The sequence below is a fragment of the Pristis pectinata genome, chromosome 6 (genome assembly GCF_009764475.1).
Source record: "Pristis pectinata isolate sPriPec2 chromosome 6, sPriPec2.1.pri, whole genome shotgun sequence".
Classification (NCBI taxonomy): domain Eukaryota; kingdom Metazoa; phylum Chordata; class Chondrichthyes; order Rhinopristiformes; family Pristidae; genus Pristis; species Pristis pectinata.
In genome coordinates this window covers 24585031-24598588 of record NC_067410.1, presented here as the reverse complement: position 1 = coordinate 24598588, position 13558 = coordinate 24585031, and the positions used below count along the sequence as shown (strand labels likewise).

Below are 13558 nucleotides of genomic sequence, written 5' to 3'. Positions count from 1 at the left end.
TCTCCAGTAAGTTTGGTCCGTGGTGTGGGGATTCCATAGAGCCTCTAGTGTAAAGTCTTGGATGTCTGGATTGGAGCAGCAGGCTGGTAATTATCCTGCTTTATTTGTAGCTATCACCACTCTACCCACTGCCTGGCCTCAGTTGGTGAAAGGGGTTAAAACTTGTTCATAGTTTATAAGAGTTAAATTGAGTAGCTTAGAAAAGTAGAGTGAAACAACGGTGGTGTCTTCAATTTTTTTTTAAATGCTAACAACTATGTTGAATGCTGGTTTCCAACCCCGCATCTATATTAATTCTCATGGGATGGCTATGGGCTTACTGCCTCATGTTAAGGAGCTACTGTTAGGATGAGTGCAGGCTGACAACTCTATTCCACATGCAGAGGTTTCTTGAGCAAAAACTGTGCATCTCTGGGGTATTTACATCCTGTTCCTATATGACCTGAGAAAACATAAGCAGTTTGGTTAATATCTCTGCCACCCAGAATCTTCATTCTCAAGAAATGGCAATGCAACTTCTTTTTAATGAAGACAATTGACCTCAAATCAACTTAAGGTCATTTTGTACACCACACCAGTAACTGCTATCCAGGATAATGCACTTTGTCCTATCCCTGTTGATTCCTGTTCCTTTTTTATGATTAATTATGATTGTTAGCTTTGTATCCACTGTATGTTAATACTTTGCTCTTTAAACCAATGTTCAGATCATTAGTTTTTTGTTACATCTATTGAAATGAGCAGATGTCATAGTACTGAACCATGGAGAGCACTATTCAATTCAGTCTGAAAAACATCTGTTCAGTTTAAAAAGCATCCATTAACTGTTGCTCTGCTCTCACTCCTTTTAACCAGCTTCTTGTCCATCCAAAATCCTTTGCATTTCTATTATTAATTTTCACTCAGGTCCAGTAACAACTTGCAGTTTTCAGCTTTTTCATCGTATTGAAACATCTGAAAGCACTTAACAAAAATTTGACACCAAGCCACAGAAAAATCAGGTTTGATGACTAAACACTTAGTCAAAGAGTCAGGTTTGAAGGAGAAGATATAAGGTTTTAAGGAGAACATTTCAGAGCTATATGCTGAAGAATGCAGAAAGCATGGTGGTTAGTGATGGAGTGATTAAAATCAAGGATGTGTGAGTCAGAACCTGAGGACAGATCCAGAAGTCAGAACCTGAGGAGGACAGATCCAGAAGTGTTGTAGGGCGAAATGTAAAAGTGTTATCAGGGTGGGAGCCATTTCAAGATGTAAAATGTAAAAGTGACCGTTATCAGGGTGGGAGCCATTTCAAGATGTAACAGATAATTGAGATTTGGAGCAAGTTAAGATACAAGCAGCAACAGTTCTAGCTGAACGCAAGTTTATATGTACCAGTAAACGTGGGGAGCCAGAATAGTTTTGGCGTAGTCAAGGACAGAAATAGCAAAGGTACCAATGAGGTATGGATAAAAATTTAATTCCACACAGTATCAAAGTTGCAAGCAATCTGGCTCAGCTTCAGGCTATTCCTAGGGGTGGAAATGGTTGCCATGGAGCTGTATTGATGATATGTACCAAAGACAATGGCTTCAATCTTCCCTGTATTTATTTGAAGGAAACTTCTATTCATCCAATATAAGATGTCCAACGAAATACGTGACATGTTTGAGGCAGGGGAATGGAGCAGGGATGTAGCAGTGAGATAGTGCTCAGTATTATTGGTATACATGTTCAGTTTGTTATGGCTATGAACTATATTGAATAGAGGTAGCATGTAAATGAGAAACTGAAAGATGCTTTTGAACGATTACAGTGGTAATGAAGCAGCAATGGGAAGAGAACATCTGGGAATGGTGGGATCTGGGAATTAAATTGTTATAATTTGGAACAACATCTGGTGTTAGTAATAATGGTCATGAAAAGTACTGGATTGTGCTTAGGGCAGTACAGTAGTGTGCTGCTGACTCAAAGCTCTCAAGACCTAGGTTCGCTTGTGATCTTGGGTGTGGTTGTATGGAGTAAGCACATTCTCCCTGTGATCACAAGGATTTCCTCCCACATGCCAAAGATGTGCCAGTTGGTAGGGTAGTTGATCACTGTAACTTGTCCCTCGTGTTGGTAGATAGCAGGAGAATGGGGTGGGGGAGGGAGTGATGGTTAGGGGGAGAGTTGATGTGGATGTGAGAAGAATAATGGGATCCGTGTAGGATTACTGTAGATGAGTGCTTAACATGGTGGTCCTGTTATATGACTCTGACTCATTGCAGATGATTCAGCTTGTGATTCAGTGTACAAGAATCAGCCCAAGCCAGAGAAGTCCCACCATCTGAGTCATAGAACAATGGAGTAGATAGACACAGATTTGGAAGGTGACAATGCTTTTAAAGACATTGGATAGGAAATAGAGTATTGAGAAGAGGTAATGATTTGCAAGAATAGTGATGTTAAGGTTGTTGTTTTTGAGCTAGGAAAAGGATGATGACAGCAGATTTTAAATTGGGTAGAAGGATGATACTTGAGGAAAAACATTTACGTTGTCATCAACATTGGATTCAGCTAGTGAAGTGGGTTTCATATGAGACTGGTTTTGTGTAATATGATCTTGGAGAAAAGAAGATGCTTTAGAATCCTAAAAGGGACACATTTTCAAGACTAGGGGAGAGGAACATTGTTATCATCTTTGACTGTTGTCTTTGTTAATATTGATTTTGAGCCTGTTTGTTAATAGCAATGCTTTGGGACATCTGAGGAAATGAAAATTCATCCTTCCAATTTTCTGCTTATTGCCCAAGTGTAGCAGTTTAGTTCAACTGTTACAATTGTAAAGGTCTGTATAATATTATGTGCTTGCTTTACCTTTGCACTATTTTTCAATCATCCAACATTTTCATCTCTGCTGGGATTTCTGAGTAGATGACATGTTTGTGCACTGTACTAAATTATAACAATTTTTATTTTGGCAATGTGTTTAGGCCTATCCTTTGCCACCAAAATCTGATTATGATGGTCCATTGCAAAAGTTACCAGTTTATGTCAGGGTTGATGAAAATTCAGGCATTTTTCTGTGCTTTATTACAGCGATTGCATTGACTGATGGCTGAAATGTGATTTTTCCCAATTTTTGCTCAACAACTGCTGACAAATAACTGTCTAAAAGTAATCCTTTTTGTTTCTATCAGTTAAATGAACAATTTAACTTAATGGAAAGCATTAAAGGATTGCTATTATGATTTAATTAAGTTACTTTAATTAAATCATATTATTAGCAATTATATTTTAAAAATGAATGATCCATTAATTTTGTAGCAATTCATAAATGATCCATTATTTTTGAAAAGTGGAAAATCAATCCTATGATAGATTTCTTGTTATGGAGATAACTGAATAATTAGTGGAAAACATAATCTAAATGCTGAAAGTCTCTTGCCTGCATACTTGATAATTGGATGTTTTGAATTACTGTGAAGTTTATAGCTTGACATCCACAGTATGTGATGGGAAGGGAGTTCAGGGCAGGAGGGATAACGAGCTCGGAATTTACCAGAATACAGTAATCTCACACACAGGTGTTGATTCATCATTTTGCCTTGGGCAAGAGCTCAGACATGCAGCTGTTCTGTGCATTCTGGCAGCATGACACAATCATAAGCAAAGAGTATTTCCTATTGCTGTATTTCTTTATGTGCGGCAGGATCCAGGTGTCTTTCATTTAATAAAAAAACGACAGCTCCAGAGGCACCAAAATTCACTGCTAACGTAAAGTTTATACCTTGCAGCTGCAATGTTGCCATTCAATGAAAGCCATTTTTTTGATCAACCTATTATTTTTCTTAATTTCTCCTTGTGTTACCTGATTTGTTTTGGGTCTCTTTATAGAAGAGTTTAAAACTGTCAGTGGCATACAATTTGAAAGATTTTCTGTAGTTCAGCACTGGTGCATCCCTTACTTAGATCTGCACTTAGTGTTGCTGACATTGTACAGAGTTATCAGATTGACAATACGGTTAATTGCATGATGCACAATCCAGCTCCTTGCTCTGGCACTCACATTCCCGCATTCCTTTTGTTTTAAAGAAAGATGTTCAACTAAGTCATTTCACATAAGTCTGATACTTACTCCGTTTATAAAACAAAAATATATCTTCATTTGACAATTTTACAATTCAGATAGCCTCGTGTATAAACTAGAATTTTCAGGAAAAGAAATGAAAATCTGTTGTTACTCTGAACTGATAAGCTAAGGGGCAGGATGGAGCCATGTTATCATATGCAAATGGTCAGTTGTCGACTTTATTAATCTTTCTTATGAAGTATTTACATACAATATTAAAACCCATGTCAGTATAAAATCAGAGGAATTTGTTACTGTGTGAGCTTCTCCAGGAAATTCTTTATAAATGGGGGTTGAGTTGATCATTCCAGTCACAGTCTTATATAAACAGATGTGCATCACAGAACAGCTTCAGATAATCTCTTTTATTGCCAGGGTCAAAAACGCCATGCAAATGGGCATTTATAATCAGCAAACTTGCAATAAAAGCTTGTAAATTCTTGGACTGGTAGTGCAGTGGAAAAATGAGAGTACATACAAAGGACCTGGGTGTTTTCTATTGCGCAATTGAAATGTTTGACACCCTGCTTAAAATATATGTGTATTTTGTTGTGTATTTATCAGATTTTTAAGGTTGAATTATTTAAAGTATTTATCTTGTTCCTTTAGTTTTATTAGACTGAATGCAATTACCAGTGGAAATGTCTCCACAGCACAAATCTGCTCTCATTCCTCACTATTGCTTGAGTCTGATTCCGGAATAGAGATAAAAATGGAAGTGTCAACAAGCAGTAGGCAGTTATTTTGAGGTTTTTTTTAAAAGTCTGGGCTTATTTGATTGCTTTACTGTATCTGACTTGGGACCGTTTTAATGCTGATGTTCGGTCATAAGTATGAAAATTTGTCATTCCCAAGAGAATGTCCTTGGTTTGGTTTGTTCTGTCTTGCCCCAAATTTTTCAACATAATGTGTGAATATAAAGTAGAAATGTGTTGTGTTTGATTTAAACTTAATGGAAAGAAACATAGCTTGGTTTTATTTTTATTCAGCATTTTGTTCAACTCTGACTTCCCTTCTCTAAGCTGTGACTGACATTGCACTCTGGGTGACATAAAATGTCTTCCCTTTCCCAGCTCCACCTGGTGGCAGAGCATTTAGTGTTTGCAGATCTTGTATTCTGGAACATTTGCCCTCTACACATTTTGAAAAGCTTGTTTCAAAACCTACTTCTTCTCTGATTCTTGTGCTATCACCACTTCCATCAGTTTTTGCCTTTGTAAGGAAGTTAGGGCATTAGTGTTGTTTAAAAATTCCACATAAATGCAAGTGGTTTTTCTTCTTGATTGTACAACATCCAGAAATTTCACACTCAAAGCCTTAACCATTTATATCCTCGGCAGATTGCCGTTGAATTTTGAGTGGCCTTCTACGTAAAAGAAAAATCTCTAATTAAGGAGTTGGGAAATAAAACTCTGATAAACTTTACATCATCAAGGATAAGTGAGTTAATTTGTTTAAGAACATGTTTTTTTTAAGTGCCAAACACATCTTAGGAACATAGTGTGGAACAAGTGACACTTTCCATTCTAACATTTCGGAAATGCTCCTCCCTACCACCACCACTCCCTCCACTACTACCAACCCCTACATAGAAAGAGAAGCTTTTTAAAAAAGGGGATTTATTACAGGAATGCACCATATTCTGGATCAAACATTTTGACCAGTAAATCCTTTGTGAATCCAAGCATTCTTACATTCTGTTTGACCATATGCACTATCATAGTTGACCCCAATACTGTTTTCACACTAAATATGCAGAAAGATGTGCTTTCCAGTGCAGCCAATTCACTTCAAATAGCAAGTGGAAAATATGTGACTTTTTTCCCTTCTTTTTCCCAGAACAATAAGGTTAATTATAGTGTTGCAATTAGTATCTTATCTGAGAACAACAAACCCCAAATAGAATAGGAAACAGACCTGAGGAATTATAATTTTTGTGTGATGGTTTATCAGTGGGTTGTGCTTTTACCCAGTGGGGGGTTTTGGAGGAAATCTGTACATTACTCTTAACATAGTGTTTTTATAATTGTGTTACAATATGTGGTTTTATTTCCCATGGCCTACAGCTAAGGTATGTTTGCATGATTTGAATACAGTAAAAAAAAATTAAAAATTCTAGTGCACTATAGAAAACTATAAATTTGTGAACTTCAAGCTGATTTATAGATTATTCTTTTCTATTTATTGGTTATATTGTGCTTTCAACAATTAATGAGTTTCATCTGCTTTTTTTTAAGAAAAATTCCATGCTCTAATTAAGAGAGAGTAAAATCAAGTCATTTTTCCCAGAGTTCAGGCCTCCCATCTGAGATCACCCATCCTTGATAACAACCAGGTGGCTCTACATATTCCAGACAGCCTGTTAACCCCTGTTGTGATCAAAGCATAGGCTTTCCAGAAATCAGGGACATCTCTCTCCTATCCCATTGATAGCTGAGTTAATATGATGTAAAAGGTATATAAAACCCAATAGTACCCAGACTCCTATTTTCCTTGATACTGTTGGACTAGCCATTCAACCAGACATTATGCAACTTCTTAAGAAAATAAAAACTGCTTCCTCTATGTTTCATCAGATGTGTGTTTTGTTAGAGGATAAAATATTCTACATTAACTTACTGATTAGTATCGATTCTTTCAAAAGTTCAGGAAGCTTAGAAGTGTTTAATTGTGTAGGTTTATGTAGTCCTACTTCCTATGAATAGAAAGTAGATGCATAGGTAAAACAGTGTAGATATTAGAGACACATAGAAATGAAACTGATTCAGCAAAATATCCTGTATAGTAATTATTGTTGCAAATTTACTCCCTCTTTGGCACAAGTATTCAAGATCCATATTGATATTCCAATAGGAATTCATTTATTTTCAAGGGGTTACCATGAGTGGTGATATTGCTCAGAAATTGTTTTAAAATAGTACTGCAGTAGGATATTGATATTAATATTGTGCTAAGGTTTCTCCCACTTTGGATCCATAATTTTATGAAGCATAAGACAGAAACTTGTTGGAACTGCACAGTCAGTGCAACTGTGAATCCTCTTCATTTTAAGTTTGTTTTCTTCCCCCCAATGATTTGAGGTAATAAATTGGTTCTCTTTTATGATCCAGTTAGAGAATTCCAGCTTGGAAAGATCTGATCTGAACTGAACCTATCTATACCAGCTTACATCTGTCATACTTCAAGGATCAAATTTTCAAATATTATACAAACAAGAGGCTCAGCTGCCCTTTTTACTCCAAGTAATGGTACCTTGAACCTGAAAAGACACCATAAACTGTGCTACACCCAGAAAAAAAATCCATGTTAAATCATGAAATCCTCCTTAAGAAACAGTTTAAACTCTGACCAATAGTGAGTAACAAAAGAGAACTGGAAGAAGTCAAAGTGGCCTGCTGCCATTGCTGTACCCTTCTTAAATCATCATCGTAGCACTCTAGATGTATTTGTCATCCTCTTACTGACTAAAATTGAAATGCAGATAATTTTAAATAGAATGAAGGGTCCCTTTGAAAAAAATAAAAGCTTCTCTTACTTGCACACAGGTTGAGACAAGCTCCACTATTATTAAACACTGTCAAAACATTCAGATCAACAGGCATCAGGGCATCATTGCTTTTGATGTTGATCAGAGAAGTGATTCTGGTTTGTGAATTGAAAGATTATTTGATGGCTTAATGTGCTTCTGCTTAACAGTTAGAAGAGCTAATGGCCACTCTGGAGAAGACCAAGCAGGAACTAGATTCCACTAAGGTCAGGCTGACCTCAACTCAGCAGTCTCTTGCTGAGCGGGAGGCACACCTTGCCAATCTGAGAATAGAGCGGAGAAAACAGCTGGAAGAAGTGCTAGAGATGAAGTAAGTACTTGCTGAAAAATTATTGTAATCTCATACAGATCTTATGTAAAAAATGTTATATAGTTTTAAATCTGAAACTGAGAGATTGTTACTTGAACAAATATTGCATAATTTTATTTTGCTATTAACAATTAATAGTGCCATCACTGGGAACACACTGAGATTTTTAAAACTATGGTTGACACCATCTGTTCAGCTGACCCTGGCACTTTCCTCCTTTTTCTTTGTTTTCTACTTGCATCTTTTTCTAATTTCTCTCTAATCTTCCCTCAATCTCTCTTGAACATTACCTTATCCATGAGATTCACCTCAAACTCCCTTGATTTTGTTTGTGGAATTCACCTCCCAATAAACTGCTGACTCCCCCTAACTTCCCTCCTGTCCCCCAATTTAGTTGGTGCTGTAAGCTGTTCCCTCCTCTTCAAATCCACCATGATCACCCCACTCTTCAAAAACATCTGTTGACCCCTATAACCTTGCAAACAAGTCCTACCCTCCTCCACACCCTAACTCACCCCCCCCCCCCCCCCCAATCTCTAACCTTCCTTTTCTCTTCCAAGTCCTTGCATGTGTTCTTATCTCCTAAATCTCAGGCTGTCGCAGGATTACAAAAAATGGAGATACAGCAACAGGCCATTTGTCCCAATTTGTTCATTCTAGCATTTTCCACTCCACATTGTTTGAAGCCCTCTAATCAGGATCCTCCTTCATCTTTTCAACTCTTTCATCCAACTGGGTGGCTAGCTCCATTTTTTTTGATGTCATGTAATAAATGGATGATCACCTGCAGTGGCTACTTTACTGATTTTTCCCCCCCCCCCCCCCCCCCCCCCACCACCTTTTCATTAATATCTGGGTCCCTTTTTTTCATCTATTTGTTACTCCTCTATCCGTTAAAAACACATTGCCTCTTCCTCACGTGCACAAATGACAGCCAGCTCAACACACTACCACTTCACAGCCCACCTGTTGCTTCTGTTTCATGCTACCTACACATTGTATGGTTCTACATAGTCCCCAGTCCAATCTTCCTTGATGGTCTGCTCCCAGTATTCTGCACAGGTCACTGCTTCTGATGTTAATATGGCCAAATCCTGTGGCTTATTGGTTAGGCAGAACTAAGCATGGGAAAGACATATAAGCATTTTTTTTGTCTGACCTCAGCTCATCTACTGCTTCAGTGCTCTCCTGGCCACCCTTCTACCCACCATTCTGCACAGGTCACTGCTTCTGATGTTAATGTGGCCAAATCCTGTGGCTTATTGGTTAGGCAGAACTAAGCATGGGAAAGACATATAAGCATTTTTTTTTTGTCTGACCTCAGCTCATCTACTGCTTCAGTGCTCTCCTGGCCACCCTTCTACCCACCATGAGTCTCAGCTCATCAGGACACTTATCCTGTTCACCCATCACTGCTGTGCTCACCAACTTACTTTGGCTCTTGATACAACAGTGCTTCAATTTTAATATTCTTATTGTTGTCTTCAAATACTTCATCGCCTTACCTCTTGCTATTTTTGCAATCTCCACCTGTACTAGAACTCTCAGATCTCTGCAGTTTAACTGGGCTTTTCAATCATCCCATCATTGGCCATTGCTTCAGCTACCTAGACCATAAAGCTTTGGAATTCCCTTGCTAAAATCCTCTCTTTAAAACCTACCTTTTTGACAAGATTTTTGTTAGTTGTATGAATATCTCCTTATTTAGCTTGGTGACAAATTGTTTTCATAGATATTCCTGTTAAGTGCCTTAGGACATTTTGCTTTGCTAAAGGTACTATGAGTGCAATTTGTGATTTTCTATTAGTTGTATTGGTGCATTGGTTAAAATGCTCTCAAATGCATGATAGTTAGTAACAGTTGCTACTTCTGTTCATGGAATTGTGGCAGGAACAGCCATGAAGAGCAGTACACCAAATGTATGAGATGAGTAAGTTGACTGCTGTTAGATTCAGTGCAGTTTAGTAGCTAGCTTAGCTGATGATGGAGTTGGAACACATATGGTAAAAAATGAAATGATTGTGAAGTAAACTGCCTTGGTCACACTGACTTGGCTACAATGACAAATGTGCGTTATCAGGCTTGTTATTAAGATGTATTGTCTTCAGCAATTGCTACAACACTGAAAAATTTCTTTCCAGGTGCTCTCAAAAATACAAATTGAAAATTATTGCTATTGTATAGGTGCCCGCACCCCCCCCCCCCCCCCCACCACCATTATGGCCATTTGGGTAATGGAATTTCGCCCTGATAGAATTCACAAATCACTACCTAAAATTTGAGATGCAAAATAAAATTGACTCCTGTGGAATTTGTGTGATAAAAAGTAATTAAACAAACAAAATTTTTTTTCAACTTGTGTTTCTTGGGGATCACCTGTAGGTCAAATTGATTAGTCCTCCTATTATAAAACTGCACGAGTAGCCAATAACTATATGAAACTTGATCAGCTGTCACTCCAGTGTCGTCAACCAACCAGTCTTTTAGTGGAATGGAATTGTATGATTTTTGATGGTCATTGTATTGGATGCGTTTCAAATTATTTGGTCATTAAAGGTGAGAATCATGTACTCGCTAATTCCCTTTGTTGCTTAAAGTCTGAACGCTCGGTGGGAGTGTGGAACAAGGTTTCAAGCTTCTTAAAATTGATCAGCTGTTACTAATTGCCAATGGAGCTTTTACTAATTTTAATATTGAGGTTTTGTAATTTGTAGAATTTGTTAGTAAACATTTGTTAGCATAACAGATTAAGACTGTCAAGAATTCCAAGTTAGCTACAAAATCAGTATAAATTAACAATACTTCCTTATATTGGTTTCAGCTATTAATGAATTCTGAGTCTTTTGTGACTGTGGAAATCTAATGTAAAAAGATTGCTTTGGCAAAGTAGTACACAAACCTAAAATACATACTTATGATAAAATTATATTGCACTATTGGTCACAGATGTATGCACACAATTTCTCTCCCCAGTCAGCAATTTTTAATTTTATTTATTCCTTTGCGAGCACAGGTGGAAGTAGCCAGACTTCCTTATTATTGAAAAGGCTTTGCAGTAAGCTAATAAAGTACACAGAAGGTTGATAGACTGAGTATTTTTAAAAATGTGGTTTAACACCCAATTTGGTTTCAATGTATTCCAAGTTGGAATGAATGATTGAGAATAAATTCCCTGCTGATCTGAAAATAACAGAAGACAACTTAAGTTCGTCTTATTAATAAAGGTGTGGAAGGAATCAATGTGCTAAAAATGTCTAATTAACTGCAGTCATTTGTTTTATTTAGCTGGTTTTAAAGCAATATTCTTCCATCATTATCTCATTGCTAAAGAATTAATTAGGCTCTCTAGCAGATGTTGAAATTCTGCATTTTAAATATAATTTGTAGGGCCCTGCCTGTGTGCAATGTTGCAACTTCTATAAAATATGGCCTGCAGTGAGCCGGATGATCCTATCTGCTCTTGCTTCCAGGGCTCTGGCCTTCCTCTCTGCAACTCACAGGGTTTGTAGACTGCTTACCCAATCTTAGACTCCAGACTTGCTCCTTTTTGCAATAGAACACATGGACCAAGCCAATAATGTCCCTGGATCAGAGCAGTGAGAGTGAGGGAACATGTTTTGAGGGAAAAAACTAACAGTAAAACACCCCACTGGCATGGTTTAAATGCCATTCAAAGTGCAGTTCTGCCTGCCCAGAAACAAATATGTTTGCAAATGAAGACAATTAACAAAATTAAATATTATTTTTGTCATGATTTTGTCTTTGTTTGCAACTCAGCCAGAGTTTTTGAACTTCATCTCACAATTTAGGTAGGGCCTTAATTACGTATTTTGAAAGGGCAGGAGAGAATCTGATACAGATTCCTTCCAATTCACTATTACACCAGGGACTTCATTAGAGTAGCATTACATTTTTAGAGAATGCTGTCTTCCCAGTCAAATGTTCATCTGTGCTTGCTACCTCTGGTATGCTCTATTGTTATCATGTCTGGCTATCAGAACAGGGTACAGGGAATGTTACACTCACCCAGTTCCAAGTCATTGTTATATTTTCCCAAAACATCTCTATACTTTCCTGTAAACTATCAAAAGCTATGAATGCAGCCTGTAAAAGGAAATATTTGCAATTAGGCTATTTTGTGGTATAAAAAATGTCATCTGTTTTTTTTTGCCAGTTCATTTATAAGGCCATCTGCAGCCCTATTGTTTTTGCAATTTGAAGTGCTTACATTAGCTATGACTGGAATGATCCAGACCAGCATATGTATTTGTCCTTGTGCAAATAAGTTTTCAATAGAGTTTTTCTGTTCACATATGAATTGCTGGCTGATTTGGGAGTCAGGGCATCATACTGGGAGCAATGTGTGCCCAGCAATGCTCTTAAGAATGTTGGGTTGTGCTTTGTGAGCTAAATTGGAGTTCAAATCTACCTGGGATGTTTGACTTTGGTACAGCTTAGATTCTTGAAACTCTCTTCCAGCCTGTGTTATTCCCAGTCCACATTCTAATCCTGTTCAATAAATGCTCATTAACTGTGCTTTGACAACCCACAGATGCAAATGTTTTGCACTGTCCTGCACACAAATTGATGGACATGGTGAATGTTAATCCTAACTTGACCCACCAGGTGGTGTACTTAAGAGATGCCTGTCTTCTTCAAATACGTTTTCTTTCTTCTCACCTATAATACCAGCAATGTGATTAAGAAGTTCCTTCTAAAGAACTACTAAGAATAAAACTAATTTGAAATTTGAGTATTGTTAATATTGTAGCAACACCTGCATTACAGCCCATATCATGATTTTCCGCAACACACAGCCGGTTCATCTTTGCATGCGTCAAGAAACACACGATAAAAATAACTTTGTATTTATTTATTTACTTTTTTCCCCATAAATTCTATGAGAGTGAATTTTATTCCATACTTCAAATTTTTGGGCAGTCATTTGTGTATTCTCTAAGGGTGAATTTCCATTACCCGAAAGAATACAGGCGACTAATGCGGGGATTGCCTGTATTCAGCACTTTTAGAAGACTTGATAAGTCGTGAAAAAGAGCACAGGACTATTATTAGGAAGCAGAAGTTAAAGAAAATGCAAAAATATTAGTGCAGAGATTGGAGGTCAGTTGTACAAAGCAGCTGTTTAAAAAACTAAAAATTATGAATTGCATCATCTTGAGAAGAATTGTGAAGCTACATATGTAGTTATTTTAAGTATTTTTTTATTACTTGGGTAATATTTGGATTATAACTTTGTACAAAAATTACAACAATTCACGAAGAATTCAAATGTTTGTCCTATAGACATGAGGAGTGGCTTACAGAAATATTCACTTGAATTGCTTTCTGTATTCTTATGATATCAGTGAAATAACACTTTAAAACATGAGTAATTACTGAAAACTGTTTACAGCCTACAAACTTATAATGCACGGTCCACTTAAAAATTTAATGGTGAATGTTCGCAAAACTAAATTGCTCAAGAAACTGTACCAGTTACTTGTTTTACTTTTTTTTGTCTTGTCCATCTGGATCTCAAACACCACCCCAAAAAGGGAATTGCCCTCAAGTAGTTACTTTCTAGAATTCATGCTGGGAGCACAAA

General features: G+C 37.2%; 1 protein-coding gene across 12 annotated transcripts in view; it reads left to right on the top strand.

The window, feature by feature from the left end:
* LOC127571453 (ERC protein 2) overlaps positions 1–13558 on the top strand; it is a 629628-nt gene that overhangs the window by 358792 nt on the left and 257278 nt on the right. For all 12 annotated transcript variants that reach the window (XM_052017829.1, XM_052017828.1, XM_052017827.1 and 9 more), the window contains one exon: positions 7793–7953. In XM_052017829.1, coding sequence (XP_051873789.1) covers positions 7793–7953 — 161 coding nt within the window. The remainder of the gene's footprint in view (positions 1–7792; positions 7954–13558) is intronic.